Source organism: Mastigoproctus giganteus, chromosome 5 (genome assembly GCF_048544385.1).
Source record: "Mastigoproctus giganteus isolate SK-2022 chromosome 5, ASM4854438v1, whole genome shotgun sequence".
In the NCBI taxonomy this organism is placed as follows: domain Eukaryota; kingdom Metazoa; phylum Arthropoda; class Arachnida; order Uropygi; family Thelyphonidae; genus Mastigoproctus; species Mastigoproctus giganteus.
This window is the reverse complement of record NC_143579.1, coordinates 17,269,490-17,289,807: the sequence shown is the minus strand read 5'-3', so window position 1 is coordinate 17,289,807 and position 20,318 is coordinate 17,269,490. Positions and strand designations below refer to the sequence as shown.

Here is a 20,318-nt window from a genome sequence, read left to right as displayed (position 1 = left end):
TGGTATATCGGGCTTAATGTCCAAGTTTGCAGACGATACAAAGGTTGGCAGGGTTGTCAAGGACACTACTGACACTATGCTGCTGCAACAGGATCTGGAAAGGTTGAGCAGATGGGCTGAGAGGTGGCAAATGAAGTTTAACATTGACAAATGTAAAGTACTACACATGGGAAACAGCAACCCCAGAGCAACGTATCAACTCTGTGGTACTACACTGACAGTGGTAGAGAATGAAAGGGACTTGGGGGTGGTTGTGCAGGCAGATATGAAGTTCTCTGAGCAGTGCAGACGGGCTGCAAGAGTAGCTCATGGAGTATTGTCAATGATATACAGGAATTTTTCCAGCAGGGATAAGGAGGTGATTATTCCATTGTATAAGGCGATGGTCAGGCCACACCTAGAGTACTGTATACAGGTCTGGAGGCCCCATTTCAAGAAGGATGTAGAGCTGCTGGAATGAGTACAGAGAAGGGCAACAAGATTAGTGAATGGAACAAAGGGGTGCTCTTACAAAGAAAGGCTTAAGTTTTGCAAATTACAGTGTCTGGAGACTAGGCACCACCGAGGTGATCTGATAGAGGTGTATAAAGCCTTGAATGGTTTAAGCATGCTCAATGCTGATGGGATTCTTCCTCTAGCTCAGAAAAATCACCTGAGAGGGCATAAATTCAAATTGAGGAAAGACAGATGTAGGATAGACGTGCGGAAATTTGCCTTTAGCCAGCGGGTGGTTGGTTGGTGGAACAGACTTCCATCCCTTGTGGTGGAGGTTGATAGCCTAAATAAGTTTAAGGCTCAGCTGGACAGGTATTTTGAACGAACAGAAGGGTGAAGTGGAACTGGTTTTTTTTTTTTTTTTTTGGCTGATGCTGCATAAGCTTGCTTTCTTGCATCAAATGCCTCTACTATGCTAATGCTAATGCTATTCTTGTAGGTAAATAAACAATCTGTGCAAGGTCATTAGTAATTGCAAAAGCCTCAGCATGTCAACCAGCTGGGTCAGTGTGACTAGAAAACGGAAGCCAGCTGAGTTGTGAACATTAAAATCACCAAGGAAAATTGCCTCACTGTTAGGAAAGTTGGACTGGAGAAAGTCAAGTTGCAAAGAGAGGAAGTCAAAGAGCCCCAAGTGATTAGTGGAGTTGGGAGAACGGTAGAGACAACAGATGAATTTGACACAATGAGGTAGAGAGATTTTAAGCCAGAGAAGATCAAAGAGAGGAGATTCCAAATTGCCAAGTCTCTGACAGGGAATATCAGAACGGACATATGCACAAGTACCACCTTTGAGGCGAAAGGAATCATACAGCGAATAATTTGGGCATCTGAGGCGAGCAGTAGTTGAATCAACTGATAACTGAGATTCTGTCAGAAAAAGTACATGGGGTTTGGCAGACTGCAAGTGGAAATGGACATCGTTGAGACTGGAATTGAGACCACGTATATTTGTGAAATGAATTAGGAAGTGCTTGGGAGGTTTAGATCTTTTCGCAAATAAGCTTGTTCTATTAGTTTGACAATTCATGGTGTATTCGATAGTAAGAAAAAGTGGGTGGGACATGCTGTATGAAGTAATGAAATTTTTGGATATGGCGTACACATGGTAAGAATATACCCAGATCCTTGACATAACGTGGCCTCGACAATGCTCCCCGCATACACACTACTCGGACTCCCTCCAGTCACTATCTGGCAGAGTAGAGGTAGCAAGATTATACACTAGCTGATCTGGAAGCCTCCTAGAGAGTTACCAATAGGTTCGGTCCGGTGTACTAACTAGCAGCCGGCCTGCGAACACCGTTTTAGAGCTGTACCCTCGAAATGTAAGGAATATTGGATCTCGCCACGATGTTCATCACAACCTCAAAAGTCATCAATCATACTGCATCATGGAAGAGATAGGGAAAGGTTGACCGGAACTTAGCTCTAGAGACTAAACATGGGTTCCGCCACTTCAAGCCTCCAATAAGCAAAGTGGTGGTATTGCACCGGTTGATGAGAGTCATCTACCACCTAGTCTATTAAGTATTAATCTTGGTGAAAATATTTTTAATATGCATTCAATAAATCTCATCTCATTTCATTTTAATTGAAATCTGTGCAGAATTATATATGTATTTTTTTCAATATTTTGCTAATAAAAGATATTTTGATTCTGTAAAGATAATTAAAATTGTCATCATATTTTTCATAAAATCATATATATATATATATATATATATATATATATATATATATATACATGTTTTGGTGGTGATGCAAGACTGATAAATACCTCTATACCTGATGGTATTGATGGCAGAAAGAAGAATTCTGTATGAACTTACCAACAGCTGCTATAAAAGAACTCCTTACCAGGAATTATTCCTCTAAGCTGCCTGAAAATTCTCTTCAAAGAAATATAAAATTAAACATTGTTCATTATTTTATATATTCAAAATTTGAATCATGAGTGTTTTTTTTATGACCAACTTTCTTACAGAATCTCAAAAGCCACAATCTTTTTCATCACTATTAAAACAAGCATAATATAATATTTTATGATTTAGTTTTCTTACTAACAATTACTATAAAATATTGTTGTAAATACAACATAGTGAACTCATAATGAAAAACTACATAAGTAGTGTAAAGGCATCGATTTAATTGTATCTCATATTGTGACTACCTTCACAACGAGTTACTATGTATTACACTACCTTGAATAAGTAACGCTTCACTATTTTTTTTTTTTTTTTTGATTTGGTAGTTGTTGGCGCATCGGCTTCTGTGGCCATATTGCACCTCCCAAGGTTTTTGCAGTACTTTGATCCAAGCCCGAGGCGGGAATCGAACCCGCGACCTTTAACGCTTCACTAATAGAGAAGCCCTACCTTCACAACGAGTTACTATGTATTACACTACCTCAAATAAGTAACGCTTCACTAATAGAGAAGCCCTATAAAATATCAGTGTATTTACACCGATATTTTATAGTGTATTTTAAACTCATAATATATTATGCCTTGAGCATTCATATTTTATTTAAGTATTTTACTAGATAATATACCACAATTAAGAAAAAAAAAAAAAAAAAAAAGAATAAACAAATTCTTACCTATAGGAGCATTATCAAAAACTCTTAAATCATAAGCACCCTGATAACCAACTCGATAATTAGTTCGGGATCCTGAATCCCATTGCACAACTACTGTTTTATCAGGAGAAGTAGCACTTCCAGGTTTTCCAATTTCTACCACTGTACCTAAATGACCTTCACCATCATCCTGATTACCCCATTTCCAATCTGGACCTCGCACAACACGTAAGCCAACCTCCATTTCACACAGTATACAAGGATTCACATTCACTTCTACAAGTGAAAATATTTAAAGATAAATGTTTCCTATATTAAAAAGAAAAAAAAAAAAAAAAAGAAACCATGTTTGTTATATTTAATTTTAATTTAAAATCAATTTTTTTAAAAAATTTTCTTAAAAACAGCTTAATAGAAATAGAGAAAAAGAAACATTCCTGAAAAGTACCACATTTGCCAAACCCATAGCTAATAAGACTTCAGTTCCAACAGAAAATAAAATGCGATTAGGGGGATAAAAACAATAAATAAAATATAAGAAAAAACACAGTAAATAGTAATAGTATTCGCCATATAGTTCAAGGGAACCATGGGGTTTTGCTGTGTTGACTAAAACAAAAAAAAACCAAGTAGTAAGAAAATACAAATTATGTGCTTCCCTATTCATATAGATAATTATCCAGTCGACCTTTAAATTTATTAAAGGTCAGCCTCAACTACCTGCAAAGGCAACTTGTTATAACAATTAATGACTCACTGGCAAGAAGAAAACTTTCTACAATTTAGTCTAAACCTCTTCCCCTGTAATTTCCTATATCAAAAACAATGAAGCCTATCAAGTACTTTTATCTTCTGTTCCAATGTCATAACTTTCTTTGCTCTTTTCCCACATTCACTTTCAATGCTTGAGGTTTAGAGGCCAAAATAAAAGATAAAATAACTTTTTAGTTTATAACAGTGTAATCTTGAAAGAGTTATGAAAATATGGTCCAAAATACATCCAGGAAAAATAAGTGTCAGTTAAAAATATGAAAAGCTAGAGGCAGCCAACACATTCATGTGTAACACTATATATGGTAATGATGACAGTATTATTAAGGAGGTACAATGTAAACAAATTCTGTCCCCTTACACTACTTACTAGACCTCCCTCCCCATCATGTACAGGAAGCAAGAGCAATAATTATGTTCTTTTATTTAAGAAGCCCAGTGCAAACCAAGCATACCAAGTTTGGTTCAGTCTCGTCAAACATATTTTGAAAGAGTATTTCAAAACTGCAAGCACAGAACAAATGTAGAAGAATATCTTATATCTAAAATTAAGAAAAAAAGTTGCTGTAAACATGCATCTCAAAAGTCTATTTTACAAGAGAGTAAACATTAATTATAAATAATAATAAAAAAATAAATAAAAAAAAAATTTTAAAAAATGAAACACACCTCCAAAAGGAAAACATCTAAAGCAGCTGTTTAAAGTGACTTTCGTTTTGTTCAATGAGGCAATTCAGTGTGATGAATCCATGATTCTTTTTTGGCAGCTTCCTAACCACAATTTCTCAGTTTTACTTGCATGGTAATATGCATAGAATAAAATATGGATTTCGTGTTCCCTACACAAAGTAATCTAAGGGTGTGAGGTCAAGTAATCATGATAGCCATGCACACAGTTATTCCAATCAATTCACTAGTTTGTTGTACTCTGTATTCAAAAAGTCAGAAACATAATAAGAAAATTGAACTTGTGCACTGTCATGAAACCACATCCTCTGCTGATTTCCAAGGGTATATCTTCCAATAATTCCCATAAATCGTTCTTCAGAAAATTTAGTTATGCCATTCCTGAAAGCCTTACTGATAAAAAATAATAAGATAAAAAATAAAGGACCAATAAGATTATCCCCAAGAACACCAACATTAAAGGAAAATGTATGCTGATAATAAGTAGTGGCAATCTTACATGGGTTTTCTTTGGTTCTTCGAAACTTACGAATTTTTCATGTAAACAGTAATCCATCAACAATAAGAGTATGGCTGAAAAATTGAGGATCATGTGTACATTGCAAAATGAGCCACTGACAAAAGTTTCTGTACTTATTCATACCTTGTAAAAATAATTCTTCTACAAGAATAATAAAAAATAAATAAATAAAATAATGAAGTATATGTACTAAGTTTGGCTGAGTCTCCTTAAACATATTTTGAAAGAGTATTTCAAAATTGCAAGCACAAAACAAATGTAAAATTTGTTAAAACAAATTTGTTAAATTCTACATTTTAGGGAATATATTGAAATGTTTTATTGTTGCTATGACAGTAATATATATAATTATTGTATCTTGAAAAATTTATCGTGCTGAACATATCTTGAACTGATTGGACATCAATTCTAATCTCAATGATGTCCACTTCAACTTGCAGTCTCCCAAACCCCATGTACATTTTCTGACAGAATCTCAGTTATCGGTTGATTCAACTACTGCTCATCTCAGTTGCCCAAATTATTTGTCGTATGATTCCTTTCGCCTCAAAGGTGGTACTTGTGCATATGTCCGTTCTGATATTCCCTGTCAGAGACTTGGAAATTTGGAATCTCCTTCTTTGATCTTCTCTGGCTTAAAATCTCTCTACCTCATTGTGTCAAATTCATCTGTTGTCTCTACTGTTCTCCCAACTCCACTAATCACTTGGAGCTCTTTGACTTCCTCTCTTTGCAACTTGACTTTCTCCAGTCCAACTTTCCTAACAGTGAAGTAATTTTCCTTGGTGTTTTTAATGTTCACAACTCCAGCTGGCTTCTGTTTTCTAGTCACAACGACCCAGCTGGTCGAGATGCTGGGGCTTTTGCAATTACCAATGACCTTGCACAGATTGTTCATTTACCTACAAGAATACCAGACAATCCTAACCATACAGCCAACATGCTTGATCTTTTTCTCACAAACAACCCTTCTAAGTACACAGTCGAAGTGAGAGGTCCTTTAGGCACTTCAGATCACGAGTTGGTGATTGTCTCTTCTCCAATGGGGCCTTTATCTCATGGCTATTCCCAACCTCGTATTGTTTGACATTACAAGAATGCAAAATAGGATGATCTGCGAGATTTCTTTTCCTTGGTCGGATTACTGTTTCAAAACTTCTGATGTCAACGTTTGCGCAGATCATGTCAGTGAAATTATTCTTGCAGGAATGGAATCCTTCATCCCACACTCCACTTTAAAATCTCATCCTTTATCTAAACCTTGGTTTTCCAATAAATGTGCTAAGGCTGTTCAAGAGAAGACCGTTGCATATCGTAATTGGCTTGTTTCTAATTCTTCAGTTTCATTTTCTGCCTACACCAAAGCTCGCAACAATTGTAAAGCAGTTATTAATCAGTCCAAACTAGAGTTTGAACAGGCTAAGAGTAGAAAATTTGCTTCTTGCTCTAATAGTAGCCGAGCATTCTGGTCTCTTGCCAAAGCTATTGGCCGAAACATTTCCCCATCTCTGTTCCCACCTCTGTCCAAACCAGATGGTTCTGTTGTCACTTCAGCCAAGGATAAAGCTGACCTGCTGGCATCCCATTTTTCTTCCAATTCATGTATTAATGATCTTGGTAAAACACCTTCCACCATTCCCAACACACTCCATTCAATACCTCCTGTGGTCTTCTGTCAAAAGGATGTCAGAAGGATTTTCACGAATCTTGATGCTAAGAAAGCTCCTGGTCTCGATGGTATTTCTCCACTTTGTTCTCCAAACCTGTGCTCTTGAACTTACTCCTGTTCTTTGCTGCCTTTTTCACTTTCTTATTCCAAAGGTGTTTTTCCTTCTGCTTGGAAATTTGCTCATATCCAGCCAGTTCCTAAAAAGGATGACAAATCCCTCCTATCCAATTATCATTACATTGCAATTACTTCTACTCTTTCTAAACCTGCTAACCTATATAAACAAAAATGTTAAAACAATAGCCCGTGAAAAAATAAATAATAACAACCTCGCAACAAATATTGCACAAAAATGCGACAAGACCAAAATACATTTCATCACCATTCCGAGTACTGGTACAATAAACTTAACCAAATATGCAAGGGAACCGACATGAAAATCATAGCAACACCCATGTACAAATTATACACATTCTTCAGAAATCGACCTTCAAACACCACATTCCAATCACAGCATGACCTAATATACAGCATCTCATGCAAAAATTGCGATGCTGTTTATGTAGGATCTACAATGGGAGTGGCACAGCTTTGAGCAAAACAACACGAAGCTTCTGTGCGGGCGGGTCATTCAAATGCATCGGAACTTTCGTTCTACGCAATAAATGAACAACATTCATTCGGCTTTAATGAAACAAAAATTATAAATATTCAACACAACTACCTATTCTGGAAACCTTAGAGATGAAACTATATGAAACTTCAATCAATATCCATAGACCATTCCTATTGTCCGAAAGTTGGCCAATTATACGCATGCATGAAGAGCAAACACTACAACATAAGACAAAAGTTTCGGATTAATTGTGAGTTGCTCTATTTCTGTGAACATGACGCCCCGAAAAGTTCTAGTCCGACTTAAGAAATGTAGAGAATAATCCCCCCATATCCATTAAACTTTTTAGACCCCCTAAATTTAACTCTAATGTCAAGCTACACGACCGAAGAAAATAATAGGTCCATATTTATTAGGCGGTTTAGACCTTCAAAATTAAATTTTGTCAATCCACGTAATGGATTCCTTACTGCCAGGAGTATGGTGTTTGAAGACAGAAGTCTCGAGCGCTCGATGTTGAGACCGAGGGGGCTGAACACTACGGTTCTGACAGTGGGGAAGATGTCCCACATGTTTTGTAAAATTTATATCGCCTTCCCAAAGAATTACTAGCGCATTGGACTAGGAGAGTTGGTTGGAAAAGAAGCTTCCTATATCTAAAATAAAGGTAATCCCTGTTGTTTCATAATATAATAGAATATAGGAATTATCGAGCACTTAATAGCTCGCTATTATCAAACTCTTTCTAAAATAATGGAGAAATCAATTAACCACCAACTCTTAAACTACCTAGAAACCTTCTGTCTGATTAACGATCGCCAGTATAGATTCCATCAGTGTCGATCCACTGCTGATATTCTGGCTTACGTTACCCATTTATGGACTAATTCAATGGAAAAGTTTGGTGAAACACAAGTAGTTGCTCTTGACACCTCAAAGGCTTTCGATCGTGTTTGGCATAAAGGTCTTCTAAACAAGCTTCCATCTTATGGTTTGACAACTGTTTTTTTGTAATTGGTTATCCAGGTTTCTCTCTGATCGCTCACTGAGGGTGATGGTAGATGGCTCTCTGTCTTCTAACTTCTCCACTAATGCCGGTGTCCCCCAAGATTCAGTTCTTTCCCCCACTCTTTTCCTCTTGTATATTAATGACCTTCCATTGACTGGAAATCCTATCCATAGTTTTGCCGATGAGAGCACATTGCATTCCACTTTCCATTTTGAGAAACCTGTCCTGCCCAATCAGCTTTAACTTCTTGAAAATCTGCTACCAATTCCTTAAATGCCAATCTCCAGGTAATTTTCCAGTGGGACAAAGACAACTTAGTTGATTTCAATCCTTCTAAAACTCAGTCTTGTCTTATATCTCACAAAAAGGATTCTTCTGCTCCCATGCTTATCTTTGGTGACACTCCAATTTCTAGGCAAAATGATATATCTCTTTTGGGGATTACCCTGACTTCTAATCTCTCTTGGCACAAGCACATTACAAATATTGCTTCATCTGCATCTAAAAAACTTGGGTTTCTCTTTCGCTCTCGGCGTTACTTTTCTTCCAAACAGCTGTTCACTCTGTACATATCGCAAATCCACCCTACCATGGAATATTGTTCTAAACCTCTCTCAGGCTTCTAGATTCCATTCAGAAGAGGGCAATTAAGTTAATTAATGACTCCTCTCTAACAGAGTCTCTCTATTCGCTATTTCATAGATGCATGCCTTTTCTACAGATACTTGCATGGGCACTGTTCTTCTGAATTGGCTTCTATAATTCCTGTTCTCTCTTTCAAAACAGTCCGAACACGTGCCGCCACCAGCCAACATCCATTTACTGTCCAACTTCAAACTGACAGAACAATCTTTTCTCCTTCCTCGTTTATTCAATCAACTGCTGTTTTATGGAACAACCTTCCTTCGCACGTATTTCCTGAAAATTACAGTCTACAGAAGCTTGGCACATGCTTCCAAAATAAGCCAGTCTCATCAGCATTAGACACTTGATTGCTAGACTTGTCAACAAATATCTTCTTTCGTCTTCTCAACCTCCAACCCAAGCTAAGTACTACAGATTCTAATACCTCTTGTATTTGGGGTTTCCGTAAAAAAAAACATCATTGGCTGCAAAAAAAGCACTACAAAAGTGAGAAATCCATTAATAGAGAAAACTGAAAAATTAATTTTTTTCTGGATAGAAGATCTTAATCAAAAGAGAATGCCTCTTAATTCAGATATTATTCTTTCCAAAGCTCTGCAAATTTTTAATCGCTTACAAGAAGAAGAAGCTGGTCCATCCAATGCAGAAGTCTTTCAAGCCAGTAAGGGTTGGTTTGAAAATTTTAAAAAACGTCAAAGTCTTCACAATCTAAAATTAACGGGTGAAGCAGTCAGTACAGATACAGAAGCTGCTTCTTTGTATCCGAAAACTTTCAAAGATGTAACTGCAACTGAGGTCTATTTCTTGGTGGTAGATGACTCTCATCAACCAGTGCAATACCACAACTTTGCTTATTGGATGGGCTTGAAGTGGCAAAACTCAAGTTTAGTCTCTAGAGCAAAGTTTTCAGCACCCCCCCCCCCCCATACTTCTCCTTCAACCCATGCACGGTACTAAGTACTATAGGTTTTGATACCTTTTGTGTTTGGGGTTTCATAAAAAAAAAAAAAAAAAAAATCTAGCAATCAAGTGTCTAATGCTGATGAGACCGGCTTATTTTGGAAGCATGTGCCAAGCCAAACATTCATTTCAAAAGAAGAGAAAACTGCCCCAGGTTTCAAAACTGCAAAAGATAGGTTAACACTTTTTGTTATGTGGCAATGCAGAGGGTGACTTTAAATAAACCGCTTCTAATTTATACGTCATAAAATCCTTGTGCTTTTAAAGGAATATCAAAAAGCTCCTTACTAGGTCATTGGAAATCTTGGTAGAAGCTACTGATAGAATAGGCAATCTTTCAATTCCAGATTATTGGTGGAATTATAACATTCTTGATGCTGTAAAAAATACTGAATTCGCATGGGGTGAAGTTAAGAACTCAACAATGAATGCAGTGTGGAAAAAGCTGTGGCCACAAAGCTGCACTAAAAAAGACATGGTCGAAATGCCGGAGGTAGTTGAGATTGTGAGAATTGGAAAATTCATTAGCAGAGAGGGATTTGAAGAACTGGAACCAGCAGATATCACAGAAGTCCTTGAATTTCATAGAGAACAATTATCAGTGGACGATATTTTTTCGCAATGTGAAGAAGATAACAAAAATGATAAAAATGAAGAAGAGGCACACAAAAATTTGACCACAAAGAGGCTAGCTGAGTTTTTAAGACTTGCAAATCAGCTTAGCCAAAAAGCTCTGAATATGGATGGTAATTTGGAGAGGAGTTTCAATTTTTGCAGAACTTTATCATTAGCTTTAGTTCCTTATGAAGATATTTATAGAGAAAAACAGCGTTCTTCTAAGTAAACAATTTTAACTCATTTTTTTCAAAAAGTGCCGGATACTGTTGCAAGTTTATTAGAGGAAAACAGCGACAAAGAGGCAATGAATATAGATTAAAAATCTAGAGAAAGTATTAGCAAGATTAATTTTATGGACATGTTTCTAATTTTTTTTCTTTTTTTCTTACTGAATGAAGACAATTTATTTCAATTTAATTTTGAAAAGTTAAATTGAAAAAAAAATGTACAAGTACAGAACCCTCATTACGTCATATAAACTACATTTCGCATTGCACGGATTTGGACTGTGTGGTGTTTTCTCGGAATGTAACCCCTGTGCAAATCGGGGGATGACTATATCATTGACAAGACCCCACGAGCTGCTCAGACAACTTCATATCTGACTGCACAATTAACCCCAGATCTTTTTCATTCTCCTCTTCCCTGAATGTAGTACCATACAGCTGGTACATTACTCTGGGGTAACTGCTATCCATATGCAGTACTTTGCATTTGTCAATGTTAAACTTCAGTTGCCACTTCTCAGCCCATCTTCCCAACTTTGAGTCATTACTTTGTATCATCTGCAAACTTGGACATTAAGCCAGATATACCTTCATCAATATCACTGATAAATACAGAAAACAACATTGGGCCCAACGCTGAACTCTGGAGGGACTCCACTAATAATATTATTCCACGGTGAGCAGTGTCCATTGATTACTCTCTGTTTTCTCCCACTCAGCCATCTATTTATCCATAGCAGCAACTTGCCCTTAATTCCATACTGCTCCAATTTGTACAGCAGTCATTCATGGGCAACAGTATGAAAAGCTTTCATGAAATATGATATTAAAATTATTTTTTGCATCCAGTTCCTTTGTGACCACATCGTAGTATCCAATCAAATTGGTCAGACAAGATTTGCCCCTAACAAACCCATGCTGTGTCTGAAGTATAACTACAGTCTTGTCTAGATGATCCTGCATTGCTTCTTTAACCAGTGACTCCATTATTTTCCCCAAAACACAAGTTAAACTAATAGGTCTGCAATTATTCATGTCATCCTTAGTTCCCCCTTTGTGAATTGGGATACATTTGCACATCTCCATTCTACAGGAACCTCCCCAAAATCCAAGGATACTCTCATAATTGTGACTGAGGATTTGCTTACTTCCTTTGCTGACTCGCTTAATACAACTGGATAGATCCTATCCACCCTAGGTACCTTTCTTTTGTTTAACTTCAACAATTTCTCTCCACTTTGCTCTCAGTTATTACAAAATCATTTAGCTCCCTTTTAGAGTTTGATAAACTTTTGGCTTCCACTTCCCTACACAATTCCTCATGTGTATTGTAGATGCAAAATACTCATTCAGTTTGTCAGCTATCAGAGCAGGATCATTAACAGCCAAACCACTGATATCAAATGGAACAATCTGATTTGTCCCCTTCCTTCTAGAGTTTATATAAGTGAAGAAGTCTGCTGTTTTTGTTTGCATATTCCATCAATACCAAGGGTTTTCTTTTCATTCAGTTAATCTGCTCTAAAATCTCCTGATCAGAGAGAGTAGGACAAGTGGGATGAAAAAACAAAAACAACAGCTTTTGATTGAGTGAATTAGCATTAGTAGTGGCATTATGAGGCAAGAAAACAAGCTTATACAGGATCAGTCAAAAAAAAAAAAAAAACCACTTCCCATTTCACAAATCCATTTGCTCTAAAAGTTTGTCCAGTTCTTCCCAGGGGCTCCCATCTGGTGAGTATGGGCTTGGCACACCCAGGGTCCTGAGCTGGATATCATCATTCTTCTCTTTCTTGGTGGTTCCCATCTACTTCTGACTCTCTCTCTCTCTCTCTCTCTCTCTCTCAAGGTAACTCGAAAATGTTTTTTTTTTGGCTGGTGCAGCATAAGCCTCAGGCTTACTTTTTTTTTTTTTTTTTTTTATGAAAACCCAAACACAAAAGGTATCAAAACCTATAGTACTTAGTACTGTGCATGGGTTGAAGGAGAAGTATGGGGGTGGGGGATGCCGGAAACTTTGCTCTAGAGACTAAACATGGGTTTCACCACTTCAAGCCTCCAATAAGCAAAGTGGTGGTATTTCACCGGTTGATGAAAGTCATCTACCACCTGTGGCTAGTAATAATAATAATAATAATTTATTTAAGCTATCAACTTCAACAACAACAGATGGAAGTTTGTTCAAGCGAGCAACCACCAGTTTGGCTAAAGTCAGATTTCTGCACATCTGTTCTGCATCTGTCTTTCCTCAATTTGAAAGGGTGAGGGTAAATTATAAGAAGCCAATTCAGAAGAACAGTGCCCATAAAAATATTTACAGAAAAGGCATGCAGTAGAAACAAAACATTATGAGACAGAGAGTGGAGAGACTTTGTAAGAGATGGGTCATTAATTAATCTAACTTCCATCTTTTGAATGAAATCTAGAATCCTGAGAAAGGTTAGGGGGGGGGGTACCATCATAGATGTGGAAACAATATTCCAAGGTAGGGTGGATTTGAGATTTGTACAGGTTAAATAGCTGTATACAAGAAAATTAATGCTGAAAGCAAAAGAGAAAACACAGTTTTTTAGATGCAGAGGAAGCATTATTTATGATGTACTGCTAATCTCAAGAGGCAGGGTAATCCCTAAGAGAGATATGTAATCTTGTCTAGAAATCTCAGTGTCATCAAAGATAAGCATTGGCACCGAAGAATCTTTTTAGGGACACAAGAATTTGAAGCTATTCGTGCAGGACACAGTTTTTCAAACTGAAAGGTGGAATGCAATGCGATATCATCAACTAAACTATGAACATATTTCCAATCAGTGGAAAGAAGTTTATTAATATACAACAGGAAAAGAGTAGGAGAAAGGATTTTTAGTTAAAAATATCTTTTTTTATAATTTTATTGTTTATTTCACTCAGTTCATTGGATTAGAATCTTAACATATAATATATAATTTATTAATTTAAGAAACAGAATTAATTATTACATACTTGTTAAATTTTCTGCTTCAAAAGTTAACTTATCGGTCTTAACAGCTACAAACCTTGGATCATTTCATCCAGGTCTAAATTTGGTGATGGCATGTAGTAGTAGTGGCATGTGATGCAAGAAAGCAAATGTATGAGCTTATGCAGCATCAGTTCCTCCTTAAATTTATTCAACCTATCAACTTCCACAACGACAGATGGAAGTTTGTTCCAGCAATTAACCACCCGCTGCCTAAAGGCAAATTTCCGCACATCTATTCTACATACGTCCTTTCTTAATTTGAATTTATGCCCCCTTAGGTTCGTAATCTGAACAAGTGGAAGGATCCCATCAGAATTAGCATGCTGAACCCATTCAAGGCTTTATACACCTCAATCAGATCACCGCACAGGTGCCTAGTCTCCAGCCACTGCAATTTGCAGAACTTAAGCCTCTCTTGATAAGAGGATCCCTTCATTCCCCTCACCAATCTTGTTGCCCTTCTCTGTACACGCTCAAGTAAATCTACATCCTTCCTAAAATGAGGCCTCCACACCTGTACGCAGTACTCAAGGCGTGGCCTGACCATTGCCTTATACAGAGGGATAATCACCTCCTTTTCCCTGCTAGCAAAAGTCCTATATATCATTGACAAAACCCCATGACCTGCCCTGGCTGCCTGTCTGCATTGCTCAGAAAACTTCATATCTGACTGCACAATTACTCCCAGGTCTTTTTTTTTTCATTTTCTACCACCTTAAGTGTAGTACCACACAGTTGGTACGTTTCTCTGGGGTTACTTCTACCCATATGCAGTACTTTGCATTTGTCAAGGTTAAACTTCAGTTGCCACTTCTTAGGCCATCTGCCCAAATTATCTAGATCCTGTTGCAGTAGCACACTGCCATTACTGTCATTAACAACCCTGCCAACCTTTGTATCATCTGCAAACTTCAACACTAAGCCTGATATACCTTCATCAATATCATTGATAAATATACAAAACAACAGTGGACCCAACACCGAACCCTGTGGGACTCCACTAATAACATTAGTCCAAGAAGAGCAGCACCCATTGATTACCACCCTCTGTCTTCTCGCACTTAACCATCCTTTTATCCATTGTAGCAACTTACCTTTAATACCATTCTGCTCCAATTTGTACAATAGTCTTCCATGCGCAACAGTGTCAAAAGCTTTCCTGAAATCCAAATATATGATATCAAAATTATTTTTGATATGTTCAATTGATAAGACTGCCAATCCATCCAAACCAACATTACATCATTGTGGAACTGAGATAAGATTAACTTCACCTTTCAAAAGCTCAGTTCTGTAATGGCAGTGATATTGGCAACATTACAAGAATTCTCAGTGCAATGAAAAGATTTCCCAAATATGCCATCAAATTGTTTGAGCATATCAAATGCAAGATTTTCATTGAGAATAACTGTCTTCAAAATTGTTTTGCAAATATTTTAATTCTTCATATAAATCAATGGCACAGATGACTTTCTGACCACCTATACACAGAATACATGTCTATGCACAGAATTTTTAAACCCAGGATCCTGAGTTGAATACCATCATCCTTCTCTTTCTTGGTGATTCCCATCTACTTCTCCTCTCTCTCTCTCTCTCTCTCTCTCTCTGGGTAACTCGGGAATTTTTTTTTTTTTTTTTGGTGCTGGTGCAGCATAAGCCTCAGGCTTTCTTGCACCATATAGCTAATAATAATAATAAGAATAAAAATATTATAAATTAGCATTAGCATTAGTAGAGGCATATGATGCAAGAAAGCAAGCTAATGCAGCATCAGCCAAAAAAAAAAAAAAAAAAAAAAAACCCTTCCATTTCACCCCGCCGTTCTTTCGAAATCCCTGTCCAGCTGCGCCTTAAACTTATTTAGGCTATAAACTTCCACAACAAGGGATGGAAGTCTGGTCCACCAACCAACTACCCGCTGGCTAAAGGCAAACTTCCACACATCTATCCTACATCTGTCTTTCCTCAATTTGAATTTATGCCCTCTCAACTGATTATTCTGAGCAAGAGGAAGAATTCCATCAGTATTGAGCATGCTCAAACCATTCAAGGCTTTATACACCTCTATCAGATCACCTCGCCGGTGCCTAGTCTCCAGACACTGTAATTTGCAAAACTTAAGCCTTTCTTCGTAGGAGCAATACTTTGTTCCATTCACTAATCTTGTTGCCCTTCTCTGTAATCATTCCAGCAGCTCTACATCCTTCTTGAAATGAGGCCTCCAGACCTGTATACAGTACTCAAGGTGTGGCCTGACCATTGCCTTATACAAGGGAATAATCACCTCCTTATCCCTGCTAGAAAACTTCCTGTATACCATTGACAAGGCACCATGAGCTACTCTTGCAGACCGTCTGCACTGCTCAGAGACCTTCATATCTGCCTGCACAATGACCCCCAGGCCTTTTTCATTCTCTACCACTGTCAGTGTAGTATCACAGAGTTGATACGTTGCTCTGGGGTTGCTGTTTCCCATATGTAATACTTTACATTTGTGAATGTTAAACTTCATGAAGTTGCCACCTCTCAGCCCAACTGCTCAACCTTTCCAGATCCTGGGGCAGCAGCATAGCATCAGTTGTGACCTTAACAACCCTGCCAACCTTTGTATCGTCTGCAAACTTGGACATTAAGCTTGATATAGCATCATCAATATCATTTATAAATACAGAAAACAATAATGGACCCAACACTGAACCCTGAGAGACTCCACTAATTAGATTAGTCCACGATGAGCAGTGTCCACTGATTACCACTCTGTCTTCTCCCCCTCAACCATCCCTTTATCCATAGCAGCAATTTGCCTCTAATGCCACACTGCTCCAATTTGTGCAGCAGTCTTCCATGTGCAACAGTATCAAAAGCCTTTCTAAGATCCAAATATATAATATCAAAGTTATTCTCTGCATCATAGTATCCAATCAAGACTTTCCCTTAACAAAACCATACCGTGTCCGAGCTATAACTGAAGTCTTGTCTAGATGATCCTGCTGTGCTTCTTTAACCAGTGCCTCCATTAATTTTCCTGGAACAGAAGTTAAACTCACAGGTCTATAATTATTTGTGTCAGCCTTTGATCCTCCTTTGTGAATTGGGGTCATATTTGCACATCTCCAGTCGCTGGGTACCTCCCCTGAGACAAAGAAGCTCTCATAATTATGGCAAAGGGTTTGCTTACTTCCTTTGCTGCCTCCTTTAATATAACTGGATAGATCCCATCCACCCCAGGTGCCTTTCTTGTGTTTATCTTCAACAATTTCTCCTCCACTTTACTCTCAGTTATTACAAGATTATCTAGCTTACTGCCAGAGTTTACTTCACCTCTGGCATTCCCCTTCCTGAATAATTCCTCATGTGTGAATGTAAATTAAAATACTCATTTAGTTTGTTAGCCACCTGAGCAAAATCCTCAACTGTTAAACCATCAATATCCTATGGACCAATCTGATTCATCCCTTTTCTTCTAGAGCTTACATAGGTAAAGAACTGTTTTCTGTTTTTCTTTGCATCCTTTAACAAGGATTTCTCATAATCTGCCTTTGCCTGCCTAATCTCCTTGTGACTTGGTTACAGACCAGCTTATATCTATCATAGGCTTCTGTGTCATGTGTTAATTTATATGTATCCCATGCATTTTTCTTCTCTGCCATATGTCTCATTAGTTCATTTGACATCCATTTAAGCCTAAACCTTGAACAATATTTCTTCGTTGGTATTTAAAGCCTAGTGGCTTCCAAGATAAGTTCTTTGAATGCTTTCCATTTTGAATTTGCTGTTGGTAATATCATCAGTTGGTCCCACTGTATAGAATTTTACTGTCTCAGACCATCGTAGTTGCCTTTACGAAAGCAAAAACCCTTCCCTTTAGCCCTGATGGTAGTTACCTCTTTGAGTAAATCCCACTTCAGCACACTGTGATCACTGCCACCTAGTGGTTTCTTTATCTGCAGATCCTTAATGCATGAAGAATCACTACTGATAGTCAGATCAAGAGTATTACTCCCTATAGTTGCCTCCTGAAGATGCTGATGTAGAAAACAATCACCCAATAAATCCACAAAAGCCTTGCTAGTGTGTGTCACCAACCCACAAATTCCAGTCAATATCTGGGAAATTAAAATCCCCCATTATACAAGACTCTCTGATTTACTGGTCTACTCAATTTCCCTGTACAGTTTCTTATTATACTCATCAGAGTCATTAGGCCTATAGCACACTCCTACTCTCAATTTTGATCTCCCAATGCTCATGTTACATCATACTGACTCGACACTGCACTGTCCAGCGATGTAGACTGGCTTCACTTCCTTGGATTTTATGTGTTTCTTAACTAATAGCATAACCCCTCCTCCCTTCCTGTCCTGTCTATCCTTTCTGTACACATTGTACTCCCCAAATTCCAGTTCTGCATTCCTTATATCTGTGTGACACCACGTCTCTGATATCCCAACAATATCTGCCTTTGATGTTCTGAGCAATACCTCAAATTCATTTACCAAACTCCTAGCATTGGTGTACACGCAAGTATACATGCACCTGTTCCTATTCTTAGCTATCCCAACACAACCCATGTGTTTACTTGTACAAGATGAAATATCCTGCATCTTGTTTTCCAGGCTGCTGCTCATTCCAATAGAAGCTATTTGTTATTTGGTTTTTTTTTTTTAGGAGCATTAACAACTAAGGCCATATTGCTCTGGGATATGCGGTGGTCATTGCCCTGACCTTTCCACATCCGCCGTATTTGGTGGTGACGGGCTCGAACCCCAGTCTAATCAAAATCGTGTGCTACGCACTGCTGCTCCTTCCCACCTGTCTACGGAGGCGCTCCAATAGAAGCAGTGCAAGAATCACTTTCACCTCTGCCAGTGGCTACTGTTAATCTATTAGTCCTCGTATCCCCCCAATCTAGCAGTTTTCCGACCCACCTAACACTGCCTCGATACCATCAGCAAATATTCTTGCACCCTTTCTATTTAAGTGTATCCCTTCCCTGTAGAAGCAGTCTCTCCTGTTAACAACTACAGTCCAGACTGAAAAAAATTTTACCCCTTGAGCCTTGCACAATCTTTCCAGGTCTGAATTGATGGACAAGGCTCTCATCATACACTCCCTTCTATCGTGTCTGGGCAGAATTGCAGACACTTTCAAATTCAATCCAAATTCACAGCTTTTTTTCAACAGTGACCTATACTTGTTAAGTAATTCTGCCGGTCTCCTACCCTTAATATCATTAGTGCCAAAGTGTACAACTATATCAGCTTTTATGCCCTTAAAAGATGATATCCGCTCTACAACGTCATCAACCTTTGCCTATGGCAGACATACCCTGGTCCTGTTCCACCTATCCTTTTTACAAAGCATGTTCCCCGTTTCCCTGACAATAAAGTCACCAACAACTACTAGTTCCTGTGGGACCAGCACATTCTGCCTTGGGGGTTGCCGCTGTGTTGCGTGATGACCAAGTGCAAGCTCTGGCTCATTATACTTTACCATCAACTCAAACCTTCCCTTTAATTACTGGAATATGCTATTTAAAAACGATGGAAAGTGAAATTTTCCATCTCTATCATTCCAACTTTGCCTTGGCATTCACTATCAAACATTCTTTTTCAGTGGTGAATTCTCGTTAGCTGAAATTCAGGTTTAATTTTTAAATTCAACTACCACTTTTTTTTTTTTTGCATTTAAATTAATCTTCTATTCTGTAATTTTTAAGATATTTGACTGATTCTGAAAGTGGGGGGGAGGTGACTTATGACATATTCATATGCATTTGCATGTGACATATTGAAATTGACCTCTAAGAGGGCTTTGCTTGTGATGCTTATTTGGCTCAAAATGTCATACCAAACAATTAGGCAGCAGATAAATTTGCTTTAATAGTATTTTAAAGCAGGCTAAAAGTTGCTCCCGAATTTCTTATTTTCTATATTGAATTTCGTTTTTTTAAATTGCTCACTTGTTTCTTGCAAGTAATATTTTAATTCCTTTCAACTTTTGATGCCTCCACTAAACTTGGCACCTTTAGCAAATGCGATATTGGCTCATCCCTTAAGCAAGCCCTGGAAGCTGCCTGTATAAAATGTATTTTATTTTCTAAAGGCAGTTTAAACTTGGAGCGACTGAGCTAAGAACTTGATTGTCCCAAAGAATCTTAAAAAATTGTTCATCAGATTTTTATCACTACTTAGTAAACTGAAGGGGTCTTAAGTTTAACAACAAAATGAACTCCACCTTTTTCTAGGTATTGCACTCCTTTTTTCATAGCAACCTATTTTAGGCCCTGCAACTTAATATATTACCCAGTAACTTGTATCAAACAATTTATTTTTTGCTATTTTCGCAAGAAATTAGAAAAAGAAAATTATCAGAAAGAAAACCACATGCTTTCTAATGAGGAACCAATAAGTTCTGAAAATAAGTTTTCTGACAGTCTCTAGCCAGCTTACCCAAAGTCTTCTTCTCAAATAGTAGTAGTGGCATGTGATGCATGAAAGCAAGTGAATGAGCTTA

At 37.7% G+C, this 20,318-nt stretch overlaps 1 protein-coding gene across 1 annotated transcript in view; it reads right to left on the bottom strand.

Moving 5' to 3' along the window:
- The window catches only part of mib2 (E3 ubiquitin-protein ligase mind bomb 2), a 388,603-nt gene that overhangs the window by 336,925 nt on the left and 31,360 nt on the right, over positions 1–20,318 (bottom strand). Inside the window, exon 3 of the mRNA XM_090373924.1 lies at positions 3,098–3,385. Coding sequence (XP_090230050.1) covers positions 3,098–3,320 — 223 coding nt within the window. The 5' untranslated portion in view covers positions 3,321–3,385. The remainder of the gene's footprint in view (positions 1–3,097; positions 3,386–20,318) is intronic.